Source organism: Gallus gallus, chromosome 1, assembly GCF_016699485.2.
Source record: "Gallus gallus isolate bGalGal1 chromosome 1, bGalGal1.mat.broiler.GRCg7b, whole genome shotgun sequence".
Classification (NCBI taxonomy): domain Eukaryota; kingdom Metazoa; phylum Chordata; class Aves; order Galliformes; family Phasianidae; genus Gallus; species Gallus gallus.
In genome coordinates, this window is record NC_052532.1 from 24,454,739 (window position 1) to 24,481,926 (window position 27,188).

The 27,188-nt window shown below is 39.5% G+C and overlaps 1 protein-coding gene across 3 annotated transcripts in view; it reads left to right on the top strand.

The window, feature by feature from the left end:
• Positions 1-260: 260 nt before the first annotated feature.
• The window catches only part of ANKRD26 (ankyrin repeat domain 26), a 48,312-nt gene continuing 21,384 nt past the window's right edge, over positions 261-27,188 (top strand). For 2 of the 3 annotated variants that reach the window (XR_006938024.1, NM_001287187.2), the window contains exons 1-24: positions 261-601; positions 2,643-2,757; positions 3,001-3,174; positions 3,291-3,397; positions 3,810-3,947; positions 4,640-4,788; positions 7,519-7,569; positions 9,200-9,233; positions 9,314-9,386; positions 10,617-10,677; positions 11,053-12,047; positions 12,757-12,910; positions 14,413-14,474; positions 15,494-15,596; positions 17,194-17,222; positions 17,322-17,388; positions 17,477-17,521; positions 19,920-20,005; positions 21,393-22,367; positions 23,142-23,359; positions 24,184-24,315; positions 25,035-25,068; positions 25,284-25,422; positions 26,933-27,146. Coding sequence is in view for 2 of the 3 variants with exons in the window: in NM_001287187.2 (NP_001274116.2) it covers positions 399-601; positions 2,643-2,757; positions 3,001-3,174; positions 3,291-3,397; positions 3,810-3,947; positions 4,640-4,788; positions 7,519-7,569; positions 9,200-9,233; positions 9,314-9,386; positions 10,617-10,677; positions 11,053-12,047; positions 12,757-12,910; positions 14,413-14,474; positions 15,494-15,596; positions 17,194-17,222; positions 17,322-17,388; positions 17,477-17,521; positions 19,920-20,005; positions 21,393-22,367; positions 23,142-23,359; positions 24,184-24,315; positions 25,035-25,068; positions 25,284-25,422; positions 26,933-27,146 (4,358 nt within the window). In the remaining variant the exon portion in view is untranslated. The remainder of the gene's footprint in view (positions 602-2,642; positions 2,758-3,000; positions 3,175-3,290; positions 3,398-3,809; positions 3,948-4,639; positions 4,789-7,518; positions 7,570-9,199; positions 9,234-9,313; positions 9,387-10,616; positions 10,678-11,052; positions 12,048-12,756; positions 12,911-14,412; positions 14,475-15,493; positions 15,597-17,193; positions 17,223-17,321; positions 17,389-17,476; positions 17,522-19,919; positions 20,006-21,392; positions 22,368-23,141; positions 23,360-24,183; positions 24,316-25,034; positions 25,069-25,283; positions 25,423-26,932; positions 27,147-27,188) is intronic. The other variant, XM_015281044.4, reaches the window with a different exon arrangement.

Below are 27,188 nucleotides of genomic sequence, written 5' to 3' on the forward strand. Positions count from 1 at the left end.
GAGATGCAAGCGGCAGCTATTAAACAGCGGAAAAACTCGTGCTTTGAGGTCCCTATTAAATAATACCCACAGGGAGGCCAAGAATCAACCCTGCAGACACACGGACTGCTGTCCCTGCTACTATTACAGCAGCACCAAGCAACGGCACCGAGAGAACGCCGCTGGGCGCCTCCTGGCGCGACCGGCTCTGCGCATGCGCACGCTCCGCTGCTGTCTGCGGGCGCACACCCTCTAGCATCGCTGTGGCTCCGCCTCCCGCTGCGCATGCGCGGGGCTCCCGGCTCTGGGAGGGGGTGTGGGGTCGTTCTGTCTGTGACTTGGGCCGCGCTTTGGCGAGTGTACGGCGGCTTCGCGTGTAGTGCTCGGGGCTCCCCGGCCCGACAGAGTTCTGAGACGACATGAAGAAGATATTCGGCTTCGGAAGGAAGAAGAAAGGGGATCCGCCGCCCGGCAGCACCGCTTCGCCGTGTCCCGCCGGTGCGTACGAGCTCCGCCAGAAGGAGCTGGGCAAGCTGCACCGCGCGGCCGCCGCCGGAGACCTGGCCCAGGTGCGGCAGGGGCTGAAGAAGCACGGCGTCGACGGGCGCGACAAGGCGCAGCGGTAAGGGCGGCGGGCCGGGCCGGGGTCCCCGCTGCCTGACCTGGGCACAGAGGTCTGCTGTCAGCGGGGGCTGCGCTTGGCTGGGACGGGCAGCAGCGGTGGCTCCGGCGTGCCCTGCCGGCCTGTTTCCCTCGGGGCTTCTTCGTGGGGCTGGCAGGCATTCCTCCGAGCTGAGAGCTCTCTTGGGGAGCTGATGGGTCGGGGCAGCGACAAGGCTGCGGGTTTCCTGAAGGCTTTCCTGCTTGTGGAGCTGATGGTGGTTCCTTCAGGTTGTCGTGTTCCCCGGTGCTTGGTAACAGCAGCCTTTGGGTGATGAGGGACTCCTGCATGGTTGCGTTGGTTACGGTTACGTTACCCATCCGAGCTCTTTGCAGTACACTGCTAACACTTCGTGCTGGTCAGCTCTCAGGTAATCATTGACAGGCTTCTCTTCAGAGATGAAGGATCTTGCACTCTCACTTGGGAAGTCCTCAGTGGGGACAGTCACCCTCCGGTGACTGTTGTGTTGCTGCTGCAGTTTGTTCCATGTCTGTGGCAAGGCGTGATGAGTTCTTTGAAGTTCTGCCTGTTTTTTTCATCCTCATCTTCTCTGCCTTGAGGAAGCTGGTCCTGCGGAGGCTCATCAACCCACCCACGGTGGGATCTGTTAGGACAAGAGGGAGCGGCCTCAGCTTGCACCAGGGGAGGTTCAGGTTGGATATTAGGATAAACTTCTCCAAAAGAGTGGTTGTGCACTGGAATGAGCTGCCCAGGGTGGCGGTGAAGTCACCATCCCTGGAGGTGTTCAAGAAACATGTAGATGTGGTACTAAGGGACATTGGTCGTAGGTGGACAGTCGAACTGGGTATTTCTTTTCCAACCTTAATGATTCTCTTGGAAATTGCTGTGTTTCTGACTCATGTCGCTGCATTTGCACGGCTCTCTCTTTCCATTCCCTGAGCTGTTGTGCTCCTGTCTCTCAGCAAAGTACCTCAACAGGTGTTCTGTTGCAAGGTTACTTGAGGTTTCCTAAATGCAGAGAAGGGATCTACCCACAGTGATACACTCAAATAAATAAAATTAAGAAAAAGACGCTTTCCCTATAAGTTCTTGAGGAATTACAGGATTTTATTGCATGACCTTTGAGGGAGAACCTGATTGCTTTCTAGCTCGTCCCCTGCTCTGTTGGAGGAGCTGTCCCACAGAGCAGCAGGAACACAGCCAAGCTTGTGTTGCTTTGCCCTGTGATTTAGGGGAGGAATGCCTGCAGGTACTGTTTGGATGACTGTGGCTTTAGATGCAAGCACACTGGTTAATTGGCATCAGACCCTTAGCAGTTCCACAGTTTGAAAAAGCCCCTTTATTTCTCTCTTTAACCTGAGGAAAAAAAGTTTTATTTTCTCATGTGTAGTGGAAACACAGCTATCCCTCCTTGAAGAGGACTTCCTCTGTGATATCCTACTTATATCACAGTTATAAGCATCAGGAATGTCAGATATTGCTTTCTTGTAGCTGGGATAGCAGTGTTCTGCTGTCTGCTCTGCCAGATGTTATCAGATGTTTGGTGCAAAAGTGTTCTACTGGTTGCAGTGATAGCCAAACTAGCACATGAATATTTTTTTCTGTAAAACTCATCTCCTGCATCTTTGGTACGCTTCTGGCATGTGAATGATCCTGGGAGAACCTCGAGGTTTACATGCCACTGTAGACCTCAAATTCCCAAGCTTCAGTCTCCCTCACTGTACCACGAGTGCATTTCTGCCAGAGGCTGCAAGCAGTGCCTCAACACTGGAATCTTCGTGGAAGTTCAGTTTTACAGCGGAGGAAATGTTCTCTCATTAAGCAAATGCAGTGGAGGGTTGTTCCTAGCCAGCCTCAGGCTTTGGGTATACAGCCACTGTTACCAGTAATGAAATAAGCTTGTTTTTATTTTATTTTATTTTATTTTGTTTATTTTGGGAGGTAATTTTGGGATGGAGAAATGAAATTTGCCCTATCCATGTACCACAGAGTGAAATGATTTATTTAGCTGTCAGTTTCAATTTACACATTTAATTTTTAGGACACCACTGCATCTTGCTTGTGCAAATGGACATGCGGATGTCGTTACGTTTCTAGTAGAAAGCAAGTGTAAGCTAAATCTTTTTGACAATGATAACAGATCACCACTGATGAAGGTAAGTAGAACATGTTATGCTGCTGCAACTAGGAATTATTTCTTATGTATTAAATGATGTCTTTCCAGATTCTTTACATAAATCTGTGTAGAAACATGCAAGCTGTAATTGGTGTGTGCTAGGTGTGTGCTAGCTCATCTTAGAAGATGCTTTTATATTCCAGGAGTGGGAAGTTGTAGTACTTGTGACACAATGAAATATGACTGTTGGAAGTTTTACCTTTTTTGTGTGTGTTGTTTCCAGGCAGTACAATGCCAGCAAGAAAAATGTGTGGCAATCCTGCTAGAGCACGGTGCTGATCCGAACTTGGCAGATGCTAACGGCAACACTGCCCTTCACCTGGCTGCTGTAGCTCCTAACACATTTCTAGCAGGGATGTTAATTGAGCACAATGCTCATATTGATGCTCAGAATAAGGTACATTTTGGGATTCATTATGGGAAGATCTTTCAAAAAGTTGCATCGATATTTTTATTGAAGATCTATTGTTTGTTTCTTCTGATTTTTAACCTGAATTATTTCTATCCTTTCAGGAGGGATGTACTCCCCTTACTCTTGCTGTCTCTGAACATCGTCAAGAGATGGTAGAGCTCCTTCTTAAAAAAGGAGCTGATGTTAATGCTCGAGATCTGTGTGAAAGGTGAGGAGATGGTCTAAACTCTGCAAGTCACCTTAGTTGTCTTCAGATTGGACTGATGAGAGTGATGGGAATGAGCACTGAAGTAGAAACACACAGAGAAAGAGTTCCTTGAGTGACTGATGAAAGCAAATCTCAGCTTGGCTGGTGTCATGCATTATTGTATGCAAGAAAACACTGTTTATGGTAGCCACTGTGGCAGGAAAGTCGCCATTGTGCCAGCAACATTGCTGTTATGCCATAGAGAGTTTTTCAAATTGACGCATAGCTTATATGCAAGTGTTGTTAATTTAGAAGCTTTTTTTCTGTTCATAAAGTGATTTTATTTTTCTTTGAGAGTGAGCAAATGGGAATTAAAATAATTACAATGTCTGACTAAAATTATGTGTTTTGTTTTCTATTTTGGATGCTGCAGAACTCCACTTATGACTGCTGCATCCGGTGGGGAGCTTAAGTTGGTAAAAGTTCTTCTTCGCTATGGTGCTGATCTTTCCCATAAAGACACTAATGGATGGACAGCTGAGGATTATGCTATTATTCATGGATATGATAGGTAAATTTTTAAATTTACTGCTAGGTTTTCATTTATCTGTGTTGAGTTTGGACCTTTTTGGTAACAGCACCAAGGTCTAATGGTGTGTTGAGACCTATCTAGAAGATGTGTTCTTTGACATCTTTACTGTTCATGTGTCTGGTGTTAATTTGGAAGTTGAAGAAGACTTCTGCTGAAAATTCTCTGTAAGATTTCAGGTGTTTGATGCTGAGCTCATGTCTGCCTACTACACACTATTAAAATGTGTCTGCAGCCCACAGGCACAGAGGTTCAACTTGAAAAACTGAAATGCTTGTAAACTCTTCTCAAAACAGAACCGTCGTTGCTGTCTTCAGTTCCATTGACCAGAAACCAACTATGTTTTGTTTCGGAGGAGATCTAGCTGTTATTTCTTTTTTTAAATTACTTAGCTGTTTTACTCCTCCTGTGCATAAGCATTTTACCCATGGGTGTTCATTCATAAGAGTGGTTGTATTTGTAAAAACAACTGCAAAGGGTACCAGGAAGAAGTAAATAAAAACTTCATAGGTCTGGATGTGCATCTACAGAACAGACGTGTCTGGAATATTTGAGTATGTTACAGTCATGAAGTAAGTAGAGTATGTTACCCTTAGTGAATATACAAATTGTTTTGGCTATTGATATGTCTGGAATGGATAATATGACGCTCATATTATTCTTATTGTTTATAGTCTTAGTAATCAACTGGCAGAATATGCAGACTGGGAGAACACAGGGGAAGCTTCTGCAGGTGCTACCCGAGGCATCTCAGTGCCGATGACTCCTCACAAGGCAAGAGCTGCTGGCTTTACGTTGGGTGCACCTGCTGTGGACAGAGGAGGTAGGATATTTAACTGTGGTAGAGCTAATGGGAAAAAATCGTGGTGGCCTCTTCCTTAGGTTGGTTTGTATCTTTTAAGTTTGCTGTGCTCAGTGTGGACTTCAGTGGAAGCATCAGGTGGACTGTCACAAGAAGTGTTATGAATGTGCTTGCTTGCTGCTAGTTTGCAGTGCATCTCGACAGGCTTTGAGGACAATTGTGATTTGTGTGCATTACATCCATCTGCTCATGCAGTTGTCCCCTTCAGCCCATCAAGTCGCCCATTTATTTAAATTTTCCTTTTAGCAAGGGGGAGAAGGGTAGACAAGGAAGAAACCAGGTTAGAGTGGCCTTGTTTTTTGGGTGTGCAATTTTACTTAGAGATGCTCCTTCAGAATGTTGTTCAGAAAGTTGTAGTTTCATCCCAAATAGTTGTTTTATCATTTGTAGCAGCAAAGCAGCAGATGAATTGCAAGAAGATGTATGTTTTGTTCATTACCCCTGGGTTTCTGTCACTTTGTTTTAATTTTAATAGTTTCACCTGTACTAAGCTCCTTTAGAGAGTCACATAATTTCTCACCTTCAATTACAGTTGCTTTTGTTTGTGCTGTGGAGGCATTAACAAAAATTGTCTTGGAAAAGTAACTTCATTAGCAACAACATTACAGTGCTTGTGTATACTGTATCTTTTTGGACATGGTTTGATTTATAATCAAAGTAATGCTTTTCTTCAACTTCAGTTAGTTTTATTTAAAAAAAGAAAAGGACTTTGTGGCCCAGAAAAACTGTTAGATTTTCTCATTGCCTTGTAATTAAAGAAAGAAACTCCTTCAGTGAGCATGTAAAATCCAGGCAGTGTTTATAAGCTCACATTGCCCTAAAGGAATCTTAGAAAATTGCTGTTTTAATATGAATGAACTTGTTTGCCTTGCAATTTACATTTCAGGCCCTAACGTAGGAGATTTTATTTGTTCCTTATTTTTAAGGGTTTTGTACCAGAATGATGTGTCAGATGGGCAGCAGACTTTTCAAACATAATTCATTACTTTTTATTATAAAGCATTGAGAAATATGAACAAGGAATACACGGCATATTTTTTCTTCCCAAACTTATCACAGATGGAAGAATAGATTTTAGACCAAAGTGATATTGCCTTTGACTTAGGAGCAGTTGCTTTGAACTAGGCAGTGGTTGGAAAAGTTGCTTTGTAGGTTGAAGTTTTGTTTTCTTGTTTTTCAGTGGGGCTCTGTACAGTTGGTTTAATGACCGAAATACTGTTTTCACCTAAATCCCACTCAGTTGCTACCTTCTGTGCATGTAGATAGTTGCTCTGGCACCCCATTGTAAGGGCTAACAGGCCTGGGTTATTTTAAAATATGTAACTTGAAGGATTCTTCTTCTGAGTAGACAGTAGATTTAGACTAGATATCAGGAAGAAATTCTTTACTGTGAGGGTGGTCAGATACTGGAACAGCTTGCCCAGAGAAGTTTTGAATGCCTGCTCCCTGGAAGCATTCAAGGCCAAGCTGGATGGGGTTTTGAGTAACCTGGTCTAGAGGGAGCTGTCCCTGCCTGTAGCTGGGGGTTGGAACTAATGATCTTAAAGATCCCTTCCAACCCAAACCATCCTGCAATTCTCCTTGTACTCAGTCTCGTAAAGATGACACCAGCAGAGGAGTGGGAGGGCACAGAGAGAAAGTTTAGTAGCATAGTAGGAACAGTATTGGAATTAATTCTGCAGTCTCTGACTTGCATCCACACCCTGAGATATTTAATATGCCACAGTAACAGTCTTCAAGGTGTTCTTTAGAGGAAAAGCCGGGATGCTGAGACAGAGACCAGAGAAAAACCCGCTTTGGAATTCTTTTATTTTCTTTTGCTCTTCTCTGTTTTTTTTCTGCAATTTAAAATGCTGACCTTATTCTTTCTGCTACTTTTGTACTTTCTAATTAGAAGAGAAGATTGTGAAGAACACTGAAGAGGTCAGCATTTTTTAACAAGTTTGCTCATGATTATTTGGATGTCAGAACATGAACCTCTTTATTAATCACAAATTAGCTCCAGAACATATTGAATGACTGACCTCTTAGATTTTAAGTAGGAATTTATCTTTGAGAAAAATAATAGTTATGCAATTCCTATTTCGTGTATGTCTACAGTGCCAGTATTTTTAGCCACTGCAGCACATACCAGTGTATTGTTCCTTCAGTGTTTCTCTGAGTCATTAGAGAAATTGTCTCAGCATTGTGAAGCTCTTACAAAAGTACATCAGCACTCCTGTGTGATTTATATCTCCTGAGGTCAGATAAAACTTTTCCTGTATTTCCTCGTAAGGAAACAGAAAAAAGTCAGAAGGGATGAGAAACCGTCTGGATGTTCTTTTCAACTGAAGCCATCCTATGGTTCTTTCTAACTGTTTCTTAAGTGCATGTTTCTGATAGTAGCTGTTTTTCCACATCATTGCATGTATGTGTGATAAAATCAATATAAGTAGGACAACCTTCTACTCCCAAGAAAAGTAACAGCTTTGTTGTGTAAGAATTTGATGTAGGGATAGTGCTCCATGGCTTCTCTTTTGAAACACAGGTGTACACATGCACAGAAATGCATGCCATTGTCACAGTGCATTCTTCCCATGCTGTAGCTTTGTCTGTGTGCTTTTTGTGTTTTCCAAACTTCTGAGATTCCACATTTATTCTGATGTCATTGTTTCGTCTGTCCTTTCCATGCCTTTCCCTTAATGGATATAGGAACGCAACAGTCTCCTAAGCAGACACCAAGAACAGGAGAATCAAGGAAAGGTATTCTGCACAGTAGTGTTTTAAAAAAGAAACATGTCTTGTGATGCACAAATACTTATACAGCATAGGTGCTTATTATCTTGCAGATCTGTATCTTGATGGTTTAAGATCTATAAGTCAGAGTGGATTTGGGTCAGCTTTTATTTGTTTGCATGTTTTGTCCTTTATTACTGAATTCAGCATTTGCTTTTGTCACTTGTGATACTGTTTTGGTTTTGGGATTGTTTGTTTTGTAATCTGTTCTCTTGTTGCTCAGAAATGGGGATGGGCTTCAATTAAAGTAGAAACAAGAATCCCTAGAGACTAGATCTCATTTCTGTGTCAGTGCATCATGGCTGTGATTTTGGTCTAGCTGAAAGCTATCTCATGAAATTCCTGTCTTGCCTTCTAAAGGATAGCATGACCTGGTTTCAATCATTGGTTATATTTATTACATGTTGAAAGCAGAAGTGCAGATAATTAAATGAGCTGACCCGTTTGGGGTGGAAAAGCCCCTTCCTACAGAACATGGTGGGACTGCATGGCAGGGGAGCAGCTCTGCTGAAAAAGGATAGAGACCTGGCAGAAGACAAGCTGAGCATGAGCCAGCAGAGTGCCCTCGCAGTTAAGAGCTGCAATTTGGGCTGTTTTAAGAGCAGCAAAGCCAGGAGACTGAGAGAAGCGATTGTCTGCCCCTATTTGTCACTCACTGGACTGTGCCTTGTACCTTGGTTGTAAATTTGAGTTCCTTCTACATGAGAGGTTGATCATTCAGCAGTGAGCTAATTCTGTAGGGAACAATCGTATTTGTGAAGGAGTATTTGCCCTGTGAGAGGGGGGCTGAGAAAATGGGCTTACTCAGCCTGAAGAAGAGGCAGCTTTGAAGGGCCCTAACTGCAGCTTCCAGTGCAGATGAGAAGACAAAGCCAAGTGCTTCCCTGTGATACTTGACAAGAGGTGAAGATGGAAAGAGGTGTAAATGAAAGCAAGAAAGTTTCTAGCTGGAGATGAAAAGTGTTGCCATGATAAGGATGGCAAAACAGAAAGGTTGGGCAGTTTCTCTTCTTGGAGGTGTTCAAGACTAGACTGAATAAAACCCTGACCAACTTTTCCTGACCTCAAAGCTGAGCTGGCTTTAAGTAAGTAGTTGGCTGAGAGACTTCCGGAGATCTCTTTTGACCTGACTTATCCTATGGTCTTAGGTATGAGTTACTACCTTCACTGAGCTGATGAAAACTTGGAGTGTAGTATAGCATGCCCTGGTAATGCTTCTTTTGTCTCACGTATATCAATTTTTTGATTCACTATAGAGAACTGCTGGTGATTCTTCTACCTAGGGATAACCTATAGCTCCTGAGTATGCTTTTTGATTTTCTGTACATTTTTCAGAATAATCCATAACTAGGTAGAGCAGCAAATAAAATATAGATATTGTAAATATCTCTGATCTGTTTTTATTATTTTATTTTTACAATTCAGTGTAATTCAAAAAAGCACTTGTTTTGTAAATGCTTTCCTTCATGCTGTTTTTATTGAATTGGCCACTCCAGCTTCCGTGCTATTATGAGCTGTTTTCCATGTTAAATGTTTGTATTGGTTAATTTTTAGTATGCAAAATCTAATTTCAACATGTCAATTTGTCTTTGAACAGCAATAGATGACTTTTCCCAAGGAGACTCAATAAGGTGAGGCTTTTAAAAATACCAAACATTTACTTGAGGAATGATTTGAGAGAACCAGTACTTACTTTGCTTTGTTTTTGAAGAAGTTCTGAAAAAGAGGGCAGTAACGACAGTTGGCATACTTCTGAGGAAGAAGAACTGGATTTTACACCCAAGGTATGGTGCCTTTACAGGAAAATGGTTGTGTAAAATAAGTGATTTAAAGGCAGTTTTTTCTGAGATAGAAAGAAACTGCTTTTCCAGCCAGTTCATTTCTTTTTTTCTCCTTAAAAGGGATTTCTCATCTGCCAACCTTTCTTCTGCTATGAGTTTTTCCTAAAAACTTGTAGCTTTGGCAGAACATGCAGTAGATTTGTGATTTGGGGCAAAAGAGCAGTAGATATTAAGATAAACTACCCCATTGTATTAGTTGTTCATTGAGTGAGATTTGCAAACCCTAGGAGTTGATAAGTTAATAAATAACCTATTCTGTTCTCTTTCAAGCTTTGCTATTGTTTCCCCTAATTTACTTGATAGAATTATAACTGGTAATGAAAAAGAACATTTATCTATCAAAGTCTAGTGAAATTGTTCCTCACCTGGCTCTCCTTCCTTCCTCACTAGGTTCCTTGAGTGCTCAATGCTCTCAATTCCTCAAATAAGTATTTTTTCTTTTTCCCTTTTTCTCTAGGATGACATTCTGTGCTTGTATATAATCTCACACTGCATTATTTTCTTCATTTTTTGAATACCTGGATTTTTTTCTTTATAAGCTCCATGTGCTTATCCTACTGTTTTTATGAATGTTCTGAAGGATTACCAATTTTTTCAGTCATGGTTGGAGTATTTAGTCTGTTGCACTGGGATTCTGCAGTGATTAGGAACTTCAGTTTGGTAGTTCAGCACACTGTAATGCTGGGGATGCAAACATGTGTACTTCAAACATTATTCTATTTTCTTGCATTGATTTAAGGGGAAGTGATGCATATTTCTAGCATTACTTTGAAATTTACAGATCTTTCACTAAGTGGAGTTGTATTAACTAATTTATTCTTCAAGCTTAAGGAACTTTAGTAGATATTTGAGTTACAAATTGAGTTACTTACAAATAAGCAACCAGACTCTGCAATCACAAGTGTAGTTGTATTTTACCTATGGATTAAAAAACTTTTTTTAGAATTGTTATGCATCTACAGATAATTTTGAATAGTCACTGACTTGTATATAAGAGGAATGTTTGTGTTATTAAAATTGAAGGATCTAGCAAGCATCTGAGTCCTTTCAGAAGGGGACAGCCTGGTTGTATTTACTGTTCAGGATTTGATGTAAGTAAGGGATTTGTTTAAAAACAAACAAGCAAACAAAAATAGATTAAATAATTCTTTCAAAATGTATTTTTATTTGCAGAAGCCACAGAAGCCAAACTTGACAATGTTAATGAATGTTTCCAAAAAGTTCAGGAATATCGGTAAGTTATTTGGAAAAGACTTCTTGATACAATGACATACAAAAGTAAACTTGCTAAGTAATTTCATTTGGGGTTTCTTGGGTTTTTTGGCTTATTTTTTTCATTTGGCTATTGTAATTGAGGAAAGTAGTGTTATGAGAACAGAGCACATGGTCATTTCAGAGTAAAATAAGTCAGATAATGAAAACAAAGATATTGAGTCCTCTCTTAAGCCTTTGTGTCTGATATGTCTGTCCCCCATCCTGCCCTTACCTGTCTGTTTTTCCATACAGTCCCAGATGACTACTCTGCTGTGTTGTAAATGGGTAAAGTGCCTGTTGCTGTTTATATAACGCATTTGATTCTTACGCCTTTTTCCTTTTCTCATGCTTTAAGTTGGTGGTGATAGTTCTAGAATTGAAAGTCCTAAGTCACAGAAGAAAAGCCTTCAACAAAAAGAACCAACAGATGCAAACCTGAACAAAGGAGAATGTGGAGAGTTGTTGAATCAAGATGTCTCAGATTCAAGCAACCTTGAGGAAGATGAATTGGAGGAAGAGGAAGAAGAGGAGGAAGATGAAAATGATGATGGAGATGATGATGAGGAGTATGAAGAAGAAGAAGAGGAAGATCTTACTCCAGATGAAAAGGAGGAAGAAGATCTGGAAGATGAAGAAACTCAATCTAATGACATAATGGAAGAGGAGCAGAGAGGTAAAATAGAACCTAAGGAAGAAATTAATCAGAACTTGGAGTATCTTAGTAATGTTAAGAATGAAGGGGATGCACAATGTGGAGCTGGAAGTGTCTCCAGTGATTACCAGAAAACATGTAAAAAAACTGATGAAAAGATGGAGGAATCTGTTGATACTCCTGTGTCTTTTATAGATGGGTGTTATGAAAGGTTGCAAGAGAACATAACAGCCATGTCTCCAAAGAGAATGAATAATGAAGTATCTTACGAGTCAGTACCAAAACAAGCTGTCCTTCAAAATCTAAATAATTTGCAAGATAAACAAGAAAGCTGCAACAAGAAAAGCATGATACAGAAGCTGTTTCACAGAAATACAGCCTCCTGTTTTGCAGACTCTGAAATGACAGACTTGAAAAAAGAGATACCTCAGCCTCTCTCAAATAGTGGTGATCTTCAGGAGGAGAAGTTAAGTTTCAGTGATGGCTTCAAGAGTAGTAGTGGTTCTTGGTCAGCAGCAGAAAACATAAAGCTTGAAAATCAAAGACCAAGCTCTGTCACGGATGATGAAGATACTGAAGAAGGGCAGTATAAAGAAGTAGATAATAAAGTCCATGAAGCACTGAAACAAGAAGGTGAAAACCTGTGCCTAAATAGATGTGAGGAAAATCTAAGGGCAACATTTTCCTCAAGCACAAAAGTAAGTATAAAGGGATGAGTGAATTGCAAGGGTTTGTTAAGGGTGATGCAGGTAAGCAACAGTAAACTGTATTCCTGTTAATAGTTACCACTCATCCATATTTCAGTCATCGTATTTTGATACCAAAAATATCTTACTCATAGCCAAAGTCATTTCTTATGTATAAGAGTAGTCTCAGACATTATTTTCAATATGTTTAGTATGTGATTGCAGTGTTTTTGAAGGAGAAAGACAGGAAACTTCATTCTTTCTGGAATCTGTGGACTTTCTGTTATATAAAACTGAGAGAATGAATAATGTCTGTTTAAAGTTGCTGCCATTTAGTAGAATTCATGGGGTGATGACTGCAACTGAGGAAGCAAAAGGAAGTTTTGAATGAAATTGAGGGCAGGAAGCTAGTGAAATTGTGAGCTAAGTAGGCAGAAAGAAGGAATGACTTCCTGAATAGTATAAATGAAACTGGAAGTAGGCTGCCACAAGGAAGTGCTTCTCAGGAGCTTTGCATAACCAGGGATGAAGTTTACAACATGAGGCATTGCTGTTTAAACATGCAGATTCCCACTGAAAAATTGAAGGCCTTTAGAAACCTTGTTGCGCTAAAATGAAGATTCTAGTCTTACTCATGAAAAGTGTTTTCCAAGTTGTTCATGGGTGGTGAAGTAGATACTGGTTTCTGCTCTTTCCAGCTCTTTTGGTCAATGTCTTTTAGGAAGAGTCACCTAAATGGGAAGAAGAGGAAGAACAGGAGAAGGAAGATACTGGTGAGAAGCTACAGACTACAGTTTTTGAGGGTGTGAAAAATTCTGTTTGTAGTATTAACCATCAAGTCCATAATGCTTCAGAAGACACTGCTAATGAGAGAAGTGAGTTTAATTAAATATTGATCCTGATTGTTCCTCTATGAGTATTAATGTTCCATAAATGAAGTAAAATGATGATTATCCTCGAAGATTATGAACTTTCCTGTTACCTGTGAACCCTAGCCTGCAGTGGTAGAGAAGGTTTGCAGCTTTTGTTCCTTTTTGTTCATTCTTAGAGATCACAAATTGTGGTGCTGGATTCCAAATGATTATGTATGAAGCAAGTTCCTTTCTTAATTTTGTTGCTGTGTTCTCCTTGAAGTGGTCCGAACAAAACAAGTAGGTAGTCTAGTGTGTCGTGTGTGTGACAGTAGTGTTTCCCTTTCTGGTGGGTACTGTCATATTGAAAAGCTGAGGTTTTTCAGGGCTTCAGCCAAGGGCAGACTTGAGTCAAACTGTGAGAAAACTCTTCCAGTGCCTCACTTTGTTCAGTTTTAAAATGTAGAAAGTCTCTCCCGAGCTACTCCTTTGTGTGCTTGAGAGCATGACCAGCTCAGAAAGAGTTGGGTACTTTGGTACTTACCTCAGGATCTCAGAACAGGAGAAGGTAATAATTCTATTGTCTGTCTCCAGAGTGTAGCTTGCTGCAGTAGATGCTTTCAGAGCATGTGTAGCTATTGGTCAGATGCTGCACAGAGAATCTGGCAGAAGCACTCAAGGTACATGCTCTTCTCTTTGTACGTTTTCCCCTAAGCATGCATTTGGCAAAGCATAAATAGTCAGCACCCAGACTGGAATTGACAGTTATGGTTTTCCAGAGTGGACACCGTCACTGCTGTCTGGCTCAAATTTTCCATGCATTTCTGTGTGAGTGAATCCTGAGTTTGTTTTATGTGATGGAGTAGCTTAGAACAGAGAAATGAATATGGTCTGTTCTGGACAGGAGTTTGGTGCTGTGAACTGACTAAACTGTTAAGTGATAAGATGGAAAATGCTTGCAGTTGTCTGGGCTAAGTGTTGGAACTGTAAGCTCCTATTCCATTCTTAAATGTCAGTCCTTATGTATCTACCTTCTCAGAAGGTGTGCAGGGTAATGAATCTTAGTCAGGGAAGATCTCACTTGATAGTTCTAAGCAAGGAGCGATGTGTGTTGGCAGTTTCCTCTTAGTGTGAGGGTATTTTGCATCATGCTTTTATGGTATGTCCTGTACAGTGGAAAGTGATAGTAAATGCCAAATGATGGAGGTGTAGGCTAGAGACTCAAGCTCTGCATATGCTGGGAGTGAAGCATGCTGGAGTTTCTTCCTGAACAATGTCCAAACATGAGGGATATAGCCATGTCAGCTGTCATTCTTAGGCATCTTTTGCTGGAAAAGAGATAAAGAGGAGTAAAGAGAATACTGTAATGTGACTGGGTGTAAAGTTACCCTTGAATGTAACTCATTTCTTGGTTTGTCCTCTGCTGTAGGGCTGTTATTTATCTTTCAGATTCTATGTTTGACTGATGGGGGATAAAAGTGGAGTGCAGTAAATTCTCAGTGTCTCTCTTTGTCCGTTTTTTGTAGGTACTCTGCCAGCAATAGGAGCACAGCAAGAGAAAGAGTCTGAATCTCCCTGGGATTCTGAGGTACTTTCTGTGAAATGTGCATCTCCGCAGTCTGGTGGAGAGTCAGATGAGAGCTACGTGAGAGCTTGCCTTCGAATTGAGCCCTGCCCCTGAAGAGATTTATTTACCTCATGTTGCTGCTGCTCTGACTGTAACTGAGAGTCCTTGAAATACTTTTAGTGTAGGTTCTCTTTTCAGTTAGTACTGGGACAAAGTTAGGTCAAACTACTTACATAGGCCTCCTGGCTGCTGGCCATAGAGTTGATTTTCTAGCACGGTATTGATACAGCAGTTTATTGCTGCTGAAAAACTTATGAGCTTCTCGAGGGGACTTGTGGTAGGATTGTTTTTTTTCCTACTATACGGCTCTATTCTGCTGATCCAGTCAGAGTTAAATGGATGCCCCTAGGGTGAGCAACCTAGACATTTAGGTTCTTCTGTATAAAACCTCTGTCTTCTGTAGATAGACTTAATCCATTTTTCAAAATGGTGTTCAACAGACACCAAGTGTGCTGGCTGTTTTTATCCATTCTGTCTGATGATTCACAAGATGAGAGCGAGCAGGGTCTGTAGCTAATTCCCCTCTAGCTTTTGTTGTGGGGAAAAAACTCATCCCCCACCCCTTTCTTAAAAACACAAGATTTTCAAGATGGCCTTTATCTCTGTTAGCTTTGCCTTGTTAGCCTTTAATCAATGCAAATCACACTTGGTTTTTTTTGCAACGTAGTGATGCATTCACTCACCACTGTGGGATACGTGCCCCAGGAACATAAGCTCAAATTTGAATGTCAGGCATAAATTTGATGCAAATGTTGGATCAACACAGAGCTGCAGCTACTTGTTTGCAATCAACATCTTGATTTCTCATGTTAATTTCTTCTGTGGCTATCCAGTTTGCCAAGCTTTATCAACATTACAGAATAGTTTAGATGAGTTGTGAGGATTTTTTTTGCCCTTTTATTATATACAAAAAACTTTGATATATTTGATTAAAAAAAAAAATTGTACCAATTCTCATACATGTGTTTTGGATTGTACAGATGGATTCTGAAAGTCTGAGGAAAGCGTCACCTGGTGTGTTGCTCCCAGCTGCAGATGAACACGGAGTATGCTTGCAGAATATTTCAGGGGAACACAACAATGGTAACTTTCTCATAGATTGGATTTGTCTGTGCTTATAGACAAGTGAGCTTTTTCTAGTGTTTTCCTTAGGAGCCCTGTTGTGCTGTGTGGGTATGTGCTGTAGCAATGAAGAAGTGCTTGGCTATTGTTAATTAACACCAGTTAACACTGCACTTGCTGACTTGTTTGATTAGTCAAGGAAGTTCTTGTGTTCATTATGTGTGTGTTTTGGACACGCATGTTTTTTGGGGTTTTTTTTTGCTGTAAGTTGTTGCTTAATGTGGTAACAGTGGTATCTGGTTTAAGATTTACCTGTCTGAAGATTTGGATGTTCCTGGATAATCAGCAGAAGAAAAGTATCATCTGGTTAAGCTTCCCCCCGGCCCCCCTCAGCTTCATTTTTATAGGTTTCTGTTGTGCTTTGAGTACAAACTAAAATGTGAGGACAAATTCAGGTTTTGTCGCTGAGGGTTTCTGCCTGCAGTGACATTTGCCATACAACCATCTTGATTGAGCATGGGAGAGCAGGGAAGTTTTCCTCTTGGAATAAAGCTTTTATCTTTTTAAAAATGATTTGGCAATCCAGCTATGGATTGGCTAATATGGATGATATGGGTACAGTGACATAGCCAAAAAGGCTAATCCAATTTTAGTTGAGTAAGCTGGAACCAGACCTTTGCAAGCTTCTGCGAGCTCTAAATCAACTTATTAATTATCATGAAAGTCTTCTTCATATGATTCTGCGAAGTTAAGTTTGAAATCAGTATGGAAAGGGGGAAGAGGTGACTGTGGTAATCTTTCTAAGGTGTTTCCATCTTACTTGACCACCAAGTGTGCTAAAATCAAATCTTGATGTTTTTTTATTATTTTTTAATGTGAAAATTCTTTTGTGGATCCATTCTTAGAAGCATTTTGTATACTTGTTTCATGAGAGGACACATAAACTATACGATGACTGCAGCACAGGATTCAAGAAATGCATGGACAGTAGGTCGTGTGTGTTAGAAAATAAAATTGGGCACAAAACTTCAAAAATATTTGGAATAATGCACATGTTGTGCATTACAACCAAAGTTTTTATCATGTATTTCCCTGCAAGCTGAACCAGAGTGATCAGTTTAAAAGCAAGCTGGTTCTCACCTCATTGAATGACATTTGTATGAGGTTTCTGTGTCAGTACCCTTGTTCTCCATAAGTTGTTAATGAGAAAGCAACCTCAACATTAAGCAGTGATAGAAGTAGTCATAGTGCTGCTGGACTCTTTTATGATTGGTCATTTAAAAGCTAAAGCTATCTGCTCTAATTAATCCTTTTAGAAAGCAGAATTCAGCTTCCAAAAAGAACAAAATATTTTAATCTTGTTCTGTTGACAGACATGACTTAATGCTTCACATGAATTGTTCTCATTCTGTGATTTTTTTTTAATAAAAGGTGCATGATGGGAATTACTCTGCATTTCTTGCATAGTACTACGAATTCTACGTGATAAATGAATATTAGCTACTGCACTCTCAATAAAGTAATGCGTGCAGCCAACAATTACAAAACCTACTGATGCTGTACAGAGTAAAAGATACCTTCAATTAAATAAAATAGTGCTTTCATTTTTCACCTCCAGGCTTTTCAGAGAAACCCAGTAATTTGCAGGTAAATGATTTTCATTTCAGTCTACCTGTCCTGCTCATTAAAGAGCATGTAGTTACTTTGAATTTATGGTTTTTTTGTTCACTGGATTGTCTTTCATAGTTGAAGGTTTCTGCATCACTTTTAGAGATGAATGAAACATCTCCAAAAAAGGAAGGGCAGAAATCAGGTAATGGTAACTTTGATATTCTGCGTTTAGCTTCAGAATCTTTCTGATGAGCATATTTAATTAAGCATTTGATTTATTTGTTCTGCAGATCTACGGGAGGAATTGAGTTTAGGAGATGTAGACGATATAGAAGGTATTTATAAAAGGGTTTTTTTTTGTCGTGTTCCTTTGTGGGCAGACACATTGTACTTGTAAATTGTTACTGTTAAATTAATGTTTGCTAGCAAGATGTTATTTCAGCCAAAGATTTAATGAAATATGCCTCTATCTGTGAGTGTTTTCTCCTCTAGTCCTACAGTGTAAGCTTCTTCCAGCATACCTGCTATCATCACCCCTTGTCAGGCAGTCCTCAAACTTACTTTCCTTCCTGTTACCAAATATACCAGTTCTTGAAGGAGTAATAGGGAGCATGTCCTGTGTCTGATTCCAGGCTAGGCATCTGCAAACTAAGCTGTCCAGGAGCTGAAGGTGGGACAGGAAGGGTGATTGCCAAGCTTATGCTGCACTTAGCATGAGTGATTATTTAGCTGGCTTTTCTCTACCTCTCTGACAGTTGTTTTAAAACATGTATTCCATATGCTCTCCTGAAACCTTCCTGTCATGTTTTTTTGAAACTGACCACTGAGTTTAGAGCTAGGGGAAGGACATGGGAAAGAGAGCTTAGGTGGGAGGTGATGAGTGGAAGTATGTTGACAGGAATTCCTTTTGGCTGGGAGAGAAGGATAAACTTATATATGGGAGAGAGAATATATGACCTTAATGGGTTTTTAGTTTCTTTGTTCTGATTTATGTGAATGTAAGTATTTGTTAGTGAGATGCAAAACAGTCCCTTACTCAGGTTTCTACAGTGAGCCCCTGAAAATACAAATCAGGTGAAAACCTATATAAGCAAGCATATGAAGCAGATGATTAGAAAGAGTTCAGAAAACTATTGCAACTTCTAAGTATGGAATGGAAATTGTTCCAAGCTGTTTGACATCTGTGTCTTAGGAAAAACGGTACTGTTTCTTTTGTCAACAATAGAGGTCAAACTTCCCTCCAGAAAAAATGTATGCGTGTTTGTATTTGCAGTGCATAAAGAAAAGGAGATTCTCTTCTGTAGTTACAGTGTTTCTGTAAGATGCATAAAGCATTGTTAGAATCATAGAATTATAGAATTGGACTGTAAAGGACCTTTAAAGATCACCTAGTTCCAGCCTCCCTAATGTGGGTAACCTATTCCAGTGCCTTGCCACCCTCATCAAGAATTTATTCCTTATATCTAATCTAAACTGTCTTGTAGTTTAAAACTGTTACCCTTCACTACAGACCATAGTAAAAAGTCTTTCTTCATCTTTCTTATATGCCCCCATTAATTATTGAAAGGCTATAATATGGTCTCTGCAAAGTCTTATATTCTCCAACTCTGTCAGCTTTTCTTCATAGGGAGAGTGTTCCAGTCCTCAAATTATTTTTTGTGACCCTCCTGTGGACCTGCTCTAACTGGAGATTTTTGTGCTGGGGGTTCCAGAGCTGAACTCAGTACTTTGGGAAGGGTTTCAAAAGAATGGAGTAGGAGGGGGACAGCTACCTTCCTTGGCCTGCTGGCCATGCAGTGCCTCTTTTTTTGTGGCTCAGGATGCAATTGGCTTTCTGGACTGCAAGCATGCATTCCCAGCTTATAATGCTGGATGAAAAATTAGATATCCTTTAGTCCTTTCCAGGGTTTCACCTGACTGCCACAACTCTTTAAATATGATGGATAGTGACTTAGCAACCTCATTTATCCATGATCTTCGAGGTCTTTTCCATCCTTTCTGATTCTATGATTCTGTGAGTTCTAGTTTTGTCTGTTTTATGCAGTAATGTGAAATGTAATTCAATAATGGTCCAGGATATTATAACGTGGCAAAGTTAGGTAGGAAAAACAATGTTTTTGTAGGTCATTTTATGTCAGCATTTCATATATCTTCTGTTCATTCTAGCTTGTCTTATTTTTTTTCTTTCATTCATGTGTTATCTTGAAGATCAGGTATTAAGAAGTATATATGAAAGTTTCTCTCAAACTTTTATATTTGGGTTTGGTTTTCAGCAAGCTGTATTTCTTCTGCAGACCGCTGTAATTCCTATGGTACATGTATTTCTAACTCTAAAAGGGTTAAATGAGACCTTTCTTGGCACAAAACAAGGCACAATGAAAATAGCTGGGGGAATCCAGCCAGTTACTGTATAGCATACAGTGTGTCATGTGTATATATAAATATATTTCTACATATACATAAATCATTTGAGATTCTTAAAGGTGTATTTCTGACCATTTGTACTGATTGTCATCAAATTACCCTTATGAATGAAAGGGAATGCTTTGAAAGAGAGTAGTTCACATAGACGCATCTTTAAACTGTATTATAATATTATCTTCAAATCATAAATCATACACTTGAGAGATTGTTTTAGTTTGTGTTATTTTCTCACAAGTGTAATGATTCAGGATGTACTCCAGATATAAATAAGTTGTAATAAGTCATGTTCATGTAATTTCTTCACTGTAGGTGAGTGCTCAGAATCTGTCTTTCATGTGCCGTCATCAGCTGAAAAAGGGATGGTCAAGGATGCCATTGAAAACTATGGGAGACAGGTATGTGAAATCAAATATTGTGAGTTATAGTCTGAATTGGTAAACTGTATTATATGCTAAGGTAAAAGAAAGTTTACCAGGCAGTAAATGGTTCTGAAAAAAGAGTCTTGTACGTGAAGCTTGTATCATCTGAAGTTAGATACTATCCTGAAATATGATAATCTGTCAATGCTTTCTCTGCCTCTGCAAAATGTATCCTTGTCTGATCAAGATAATAAGAGTTTGAAAATAATTTTTTTTTTGGAGGCCATTATAGAGGAATATAAATTAGGCATTCTGTTTGTATTGAGCATACAGGACTGGGTAGGGGACTTCAGTGAGTGTCTGGATTCTTCTGTAATACCTCAAGGGACAGTGGAGGAAGTAATATCCATCATACATCCAAGGCACCATGGAAGAGGGATGTGATTAATTTCAGCAGGTAGAGAACAGAGCTTAAGTATTGGAAGGTGGTAGCAGATGTGCAAAGTGAATGGAGATTGGGAATGGAGTGGCTGAGACAGGTGGGAACTGAGTTGCTCCTCTCCATTGTGAAAGATTTTTGTGGAGTTAAGATGTGGAAGAAGGAAAGGGCCTGTATAATCGGAGTAAGAAGATCAATGGTCGTGGTCCCTTGGGACACCAAGCCTGCAACCCTTATTCAGAAGGGAACACAAACAGGATAATGTTGCAGGGGCTGTGACACATGATACAAGCAGTCAGCACCATTGAGGAGTAGAGCGTGAAGTCACAGATATGAGGAGGCTGGAGAGAGGAGCTGGTCAGTGGGTTTGAGGCATGGTACAGTTTTGATAGATGTCTTAGTTCTTGATTTTGGGCTGAGGGCAGGAATGAACAGGTTTTCCTAGTAAATATTTGTCTTGGGTGCTTGGAATGGAATTTAAGCATTCTAACTCTGGGGAGTATAAATGATTATAATGTAGCCAGTTCTCCTTGTAGTGGATAGTAAAAAGCTTGTTATGATCACTCACACTGTGTTAACTAGCAAGGGGTTGTAAATTGCCAGTCAGTAGAAAGTGATGGAGGATGGGAAAATTTGGGCAGTTGTGTTGTACATTGTTGCTGATTGTTTTGTTGGTTTCTTTTGGTTCTTCTTCTTCTTCTTTTTTTTTTTTTTTTGTTAAGTAAAATACTAAAACAAACTCTTAGTGACACCTTTTAGCCTGCCTGCTCTCTATAATTGGTAAAAGTGATGCTTGTGTTCAGAGAAATCTAGTTGAAGAAAGACTATTGTTTCTAAACTAGATCCTTCTATTTTGAGGAAAAAATGAATAAGGTACCTTTATTTTTTGTTGTACGATAGGATGAGTTTACAATGTAAATTACATGGCTTAACCATAATTTTCTTTTTCTTGGTAATTTTTCTGTCTTTACCTGCTTACTTAAGGATAAATGTGTTTTAGAAACTACCAGCTTGATAGAAAAGACAGCATATGAAAAGCAGACTGACAAAGCAGAAATTTCTCATCAGGAAACCCTAGGAGAAAATGAGGAATCCCACAGTGCTGACAAGCAGTTAAGTCTAAAGCCGTGGGAAGAAAGATATGAAAGAATGTGGGTTGAAAAAGAGAAAAGGGAGTTGAAAACAAATTTTAAAAACATTACAGCAGAGCTGAAGCAGCTGTTTGGTGAAATTAATGAATCTGAGAAAGCTACATCCCTTGTGGCAGAAGTGTCAGAAGATGACTTCAATGAAGAATTGAAGAGTTTTCGTGTTTCATCTTGTGCGACAGAATCAAGTAATAAGTTAGAAAGTAAAGGTGAATTTGGAGACATGAAACTTAACGTAGACCTGAAAGAGCCCAAAACGGAAATTGTAATTCCGAGTCTCGGTGTCCTTCCTGATCACAATAACTTAAATGCAAACGTGGAAAATACCTGGAGTACAGATGAAGAAGACTGCACTAATTACACAGATAATACAAATGTACCTCTAGCAAAAGGAGAGGAAATGGAAGAAAATGAGAATGGGATTAGTAAGAGTGTAGAGGGAAGTCCTGAATATTCCCCGAGATATTGTTTAAAAACAAATATTTTGGATGACATTTCTAATATTCTTCCTAAAGTAAGACCTATTTCCACAAATGATGGAAGTACACTTGATTTTATAAGAGAGAAGAAATTTGGCAAGGACGTCTGTCTTAGTGACAGTGTTTCCAGAGACTGCTTCATCAAAAACAAGGAAATAGGAGAAAAAGAAATTGAAAATCTTTTTCCACATGCTCAGCAACCTTGTGGCATGCTGAAAAGGAATCTGGATGAAGAATTAAAACAAGATGTGGAAAGATTTAAGAGTAAGGTAGGAATGCTGCAAATGGTATTCCTGGCTTTGGAGAAAGAGAAGGTACAGCTACAAAAAGAGGTAGAAGTTCACCTGCTGCTCCTTATTCCTTAGTCTTTCTCCGTATCAATGGTCCTGTTCATGTTAGCTATTGATCATTAAAAGAAGGTGCTTTGTGCAAATTGTTTTTTTGTTGTTGTTGTTTTAAGGGATGAACGTTTTTCATAAATAAGGAAAGCAGTGGAGAATTGTACTTTTCCCCATAATGTAATCAGAAGGTTTTGAGAAATCAAAATTTATTGTTTCAGTTTAACAATAGGTGGCAGTCAGTTCCAGTGCAAGTAGTTATCACCTCATTGCCATAAAAAGAAATGCATACAAGTACACCGGTTTTGATTCTCGATGAAGGAATGAAAATAGCTTCTGAACAGGGTCTTGACTTATCTCTTCATTTGCTGTGGTTTGCGCATGATGTGCCTTCATTGCTTTCCACTAAAATTCCTGATTGCTGTGAAACTGTTTCTGCTTGTGAGTTTGGTTTTTTTTTCCTCATTGTTAAGGAAGTACCCCATCATACATCCACTCATATTTTGTGTTTCTACAAGTAATGTTGTGTATTCTGTCTAATTTCTTGCTCACCAGTAACGCTTTTATTGTTTATTTCCTGAGGGCTGGTTTGTTGTTGTTGTTGTTGTACTTCAAATTATGAGTGAATTCAGAGTGTTTTCATTGACTTGGTACACTTTATAGTTTCTTTTTTATTTTACATTATTTTAGGAGTCAAGCTTAGATTATTTGGTCTTAGATCTCCTTTAAAAGCAGAAAAATATATGAAGCTTAATTTTTTCTTCATAGGTTGAGAAAGAAAAAAGGAAGCAGAAACATTTCAAAGTGCAAGCAGTGGAGAAACAGGAAGGCCTTGATAAATTAAATACACCAGCAGGCAATATTACCAATCAACCAGTAAAAGAAAAGCTTGCTCTAAGGAAGAATGAAAAAATGACAGAAGAAAAACACACAAAGAATTTTTCATCTGAGGAGAGACCAAAATTAGTTGAAATGCCAATAAAAGGGTAAAGTAAAGAAATAATCTGTGATTTTTACTTGCAATATTTGGGGGTTTTAGCTTTAGGTGTTTTTTAATCTTATATTTGAAGCACTTTCCTCAGTGTTGAAAGCTATGCTGAGTACTCTCCTACTTCTCAAACTTTTTTTTTTAAATATATTTTCTTAGGACATAAGTGCACATTGGAGGTTCAGATTTATTTCACTGGAGGAGATACAGATCTTAATCATAGAATCGTAAAATGTCCTGGGTTGAAAAGGACCACAATGGTCATCTAGTTTCACCCCCCCCTGCTATGTGCAGGGTTGCCAACCGCTAGACCAGGCTGCCCAGAGAATTTCTTCCTCAATACTGATGCTGATAGTGTCTTCAGAATCTTAGCTGGAGATTGAGAAAAAGCTATTTTGTTAATAAAGAGCCACCCAGAACAGAAAAGCAGGAACTTAATTAACTTTCTCCCTTTTCTAGGAGATATTAGTGTTCCTCATGCAGTTTTTTCATTAAAATCAGGTCCTCTTTGTCAGGAAAAAGGAAAAGATAATATTACCAAACAGTCCTAAAAAGTTTTAAGAAGACAAAGATGCTTTTACATAATCCTGGGCAGGATTTTTTTATCTGCATCGTCTTTAGGAGAATCTGTGCTCTAAAGTACATCCTCTAATGGGGACAGAGAGGTGTTCCAGCTTACTTGAGTATCTTCCAAGATGTTTTAGCACAGACATTTGTAGTCTTGTTTTTTTTCTATATATAGTGTGTGCGTGTGTGTGTGTGTGTGTATATATATGTACTCAATTGTTGATTTTTTTTTTTCTTTCTTTCTGTTCAATATAGTAAATCTGTTCTGAATGCAAAAGGTATGAAGAAAAATGAGAAGAAAAGGCAGTCTTCAAAGCAGAGGGCTAATCGGAAGATTCAATTAATGGATGATAGCACTTTCAGTGAAACATCTCAAGATGAAGAAAGGTACTGAATATAAGGAATATTATAAATATATCTGGTAATTACAAAAATTGGCCTGAAAACTAAAGGTAAGTTTTATAAACTGAATGCGTACAATGATTTTTTCTCTGCCGAAAAAGACTTAGGGGTGTACTGGTGGATGGCAAGCTGGACATGAGCCAGCAGTGTGCCCTCACAGCCCAGGAAGCCAGCCATATCCTGGGCTGCATCAAAAGAAGCATGGCCATTACGTTGAGGAAGGTGATTCTGCCCCTCTACTCAGCACTGGTGAGACATCACTGGGAGTACTGCGCCTAGATGTGGATTCCTCAGTACAGGAGAGATGTAGGTCTGTTACAGTGCATCCAGAGGAGGGCCACAGAAATGATCCAAGGGATGAAACACCTCCCCTATGAGGGCAGGCTGAGAGAGCTGGGACTCTTCAGCCTGGAGAAGAGAAGGCTCCGGAGGTCTCTCTCCAAGAGTGGCCTTTTTGGAGGTCCTTTTCAACCTTGGCTGTTGTGTAATTCCCAATATTATGCAGAAAAAAAACACCCTTCCAGTATACATAAGATGTTTTTGTTGTTTTTTTTTCTGCCTTCAACTACATGACTACATGTAACAAAGTTATTGTATTAAACTGTAGTTTAATTCACTTCTGAAATTGTTTTCAGAGCAATTTCAGTTATTGTTCATAATGTAGTATAAGCATTCCAGTACTGAAATGTATTTTTGTTTTCCAGACCTGCAACAAAAACAGGGAGTGAAAAGAACAAGGTACTGTAAAGTTAGTTTTTTTTATCAGCTTTTATCACTTAAACGGTAACAGCTTTTACATCATGTTCAATCAGATGCAGATTTCTGCTAGTATGCATCTTTGTACTCTTTGAGCCAAATTGATGGGCTGTGAGTGAGAGAATGAATTGTTCCTGCATTCATAATGATCTGTGATAATACAGTGTTGTATACATAACACACTGTATTGTCTGTAGGGCAGCATGCAAATGGATGTTACTGATGACCTTGATTTAACACAGTCATCTGATACAACTACAGAGGATGCTGAGTTGCCAACTTCAACTTACAAAGAAGCTATGTTGCTGTTTGAACAGCTTAGTGTGGATCATACAGGTAAGTTTCTAAATCACTTTGTCTGCTGTTACAAGTTCCTCTTTTAAAACTCGTTTCCTTGTGAACCTTCACAGTTCTTTAGTTTTCTGTCTTGGCCTATTGTTTATGATCAAAATTGACTCTTGCCCATACCCTGCTCCCCAAAAAGTAGAGACTCCCTCTGCACTGAATGCAGAATTCAGCTCACCTACCCTCAGATGTCCATATGTGTTGTCAGCAAGCACGCCTTACCTACTGCTGGCTGTCTCTAGTCAGAATTGGAAGAGCAGGTTTTGTAAGGTACATGCCAGCTCATTCAAATGTAGTGATGAGAAGTTAGCAAGACCAGTCTTTTTTTTTTTCCTGTTTATGCCTCTTACTATGTAATGACAAATTGCTTCTCAAAATAATGGCTTTGCTGAAAAAAAAAAAATTAAAAAATCTATAATGAAATGTTGTAATATGCTTGCATATATACACGTAGTTTGATATAAATGTAAGCAGCGCTAATTTTCTTAATCTTTGCTAAAACTTCATTAGGCAAATATGGATTAACTGTAGCTAAAGACCTTATTCATACCCACCTGCACTGTTACTTCCACGCTTCAACAGGACAGGAGGTGAAAATAGGAGATGAAAAAGCTCAGGAAATGAGATAAAGACAGGGCCATCACTAATTTTTGTCACAGACAAAACATGCTCCACTTGGTGAAAATTAATTTCATTGTTTGCCAATTAAACTGGGGAGTGAGAAAGATAAAAATAAGTAAATAAAACACCTTCCACCCACCACTTTCTCATGCTTAATTTTGCTTCTTCGCTCCCACTTCCTGAGCAGTGCAAGGAGGATGGTGGGTCTCCAGTCGATACATGGTAGTTCCTCTCTGCCTCTTCTACATCTTCACACATTTTCTCTGCTCTAGCATAGGTCCTTTTACAGGCTGCAGTACAGACTGCAGGATAAAACAGTTCAGCCTGGGCTCTGCATGGGCTACACTTCTCGTCAGGAAGATCTGCTCCAGTGTGGACTCTTCATCAAATAAAGATCCTTTAGGAATTAGCCATTTGTTCTCCAGTGGAGTCTTCCATGGGCTGCAATGTGGATATCTGCTCCAGTGTGGCTCTTTCCAAGGGCTGCAGGGAAACACCTGCTCCATTATGGTGCTCTCCACAGGTTGTTTGGGAATCTGCTCCCTCACCTGGAGTGCTTCCTCCTTCATCTTACATTTTTTTCCACTGTTACTTACACTTTTTTTTCCCCTCCTTCTCTGCCTACTTGGTGTTTTTGCCCTTTCCAAAATATGCTTTCTTGGAGGTGCTGTAAGATTGGCTGATAGGCTGAGTTGTATCCTGTAGCGGGTCTGTTGGATTTATCTGCATTTGGCACAGTCTTTTGGGTCTTTCTTATAGAGACTTCGCCACGACTAAAACCTTGCCACCTATACCCAATTCAGCAAAGAATTAAATAGATTGTACACTGGAAAGTATTTATGCATATGTGCGATTTTGTGTACTTTTTGTCTCCATATAGATTCTGCTATTTTGCTGAAAATTCAAAACATACTTCTTGAATATGAACAGATAATAGATTGTGAAAAAAAACGCTATACAGCTCTCTGGAGAGAAGTCAAAAAGTTGGAAAGTGAAAAAGAGGAGTCACAGTTAATAGCAGAAGAGACTCAAGATTTGAAATCCATATTGGCTCACCAAGAAATGGAATTGAAAAGTGATATCCAAAGCCTTAAGTATGTAATCCTGCATTTGATTGTGTGTTGTCCTGGTCACGT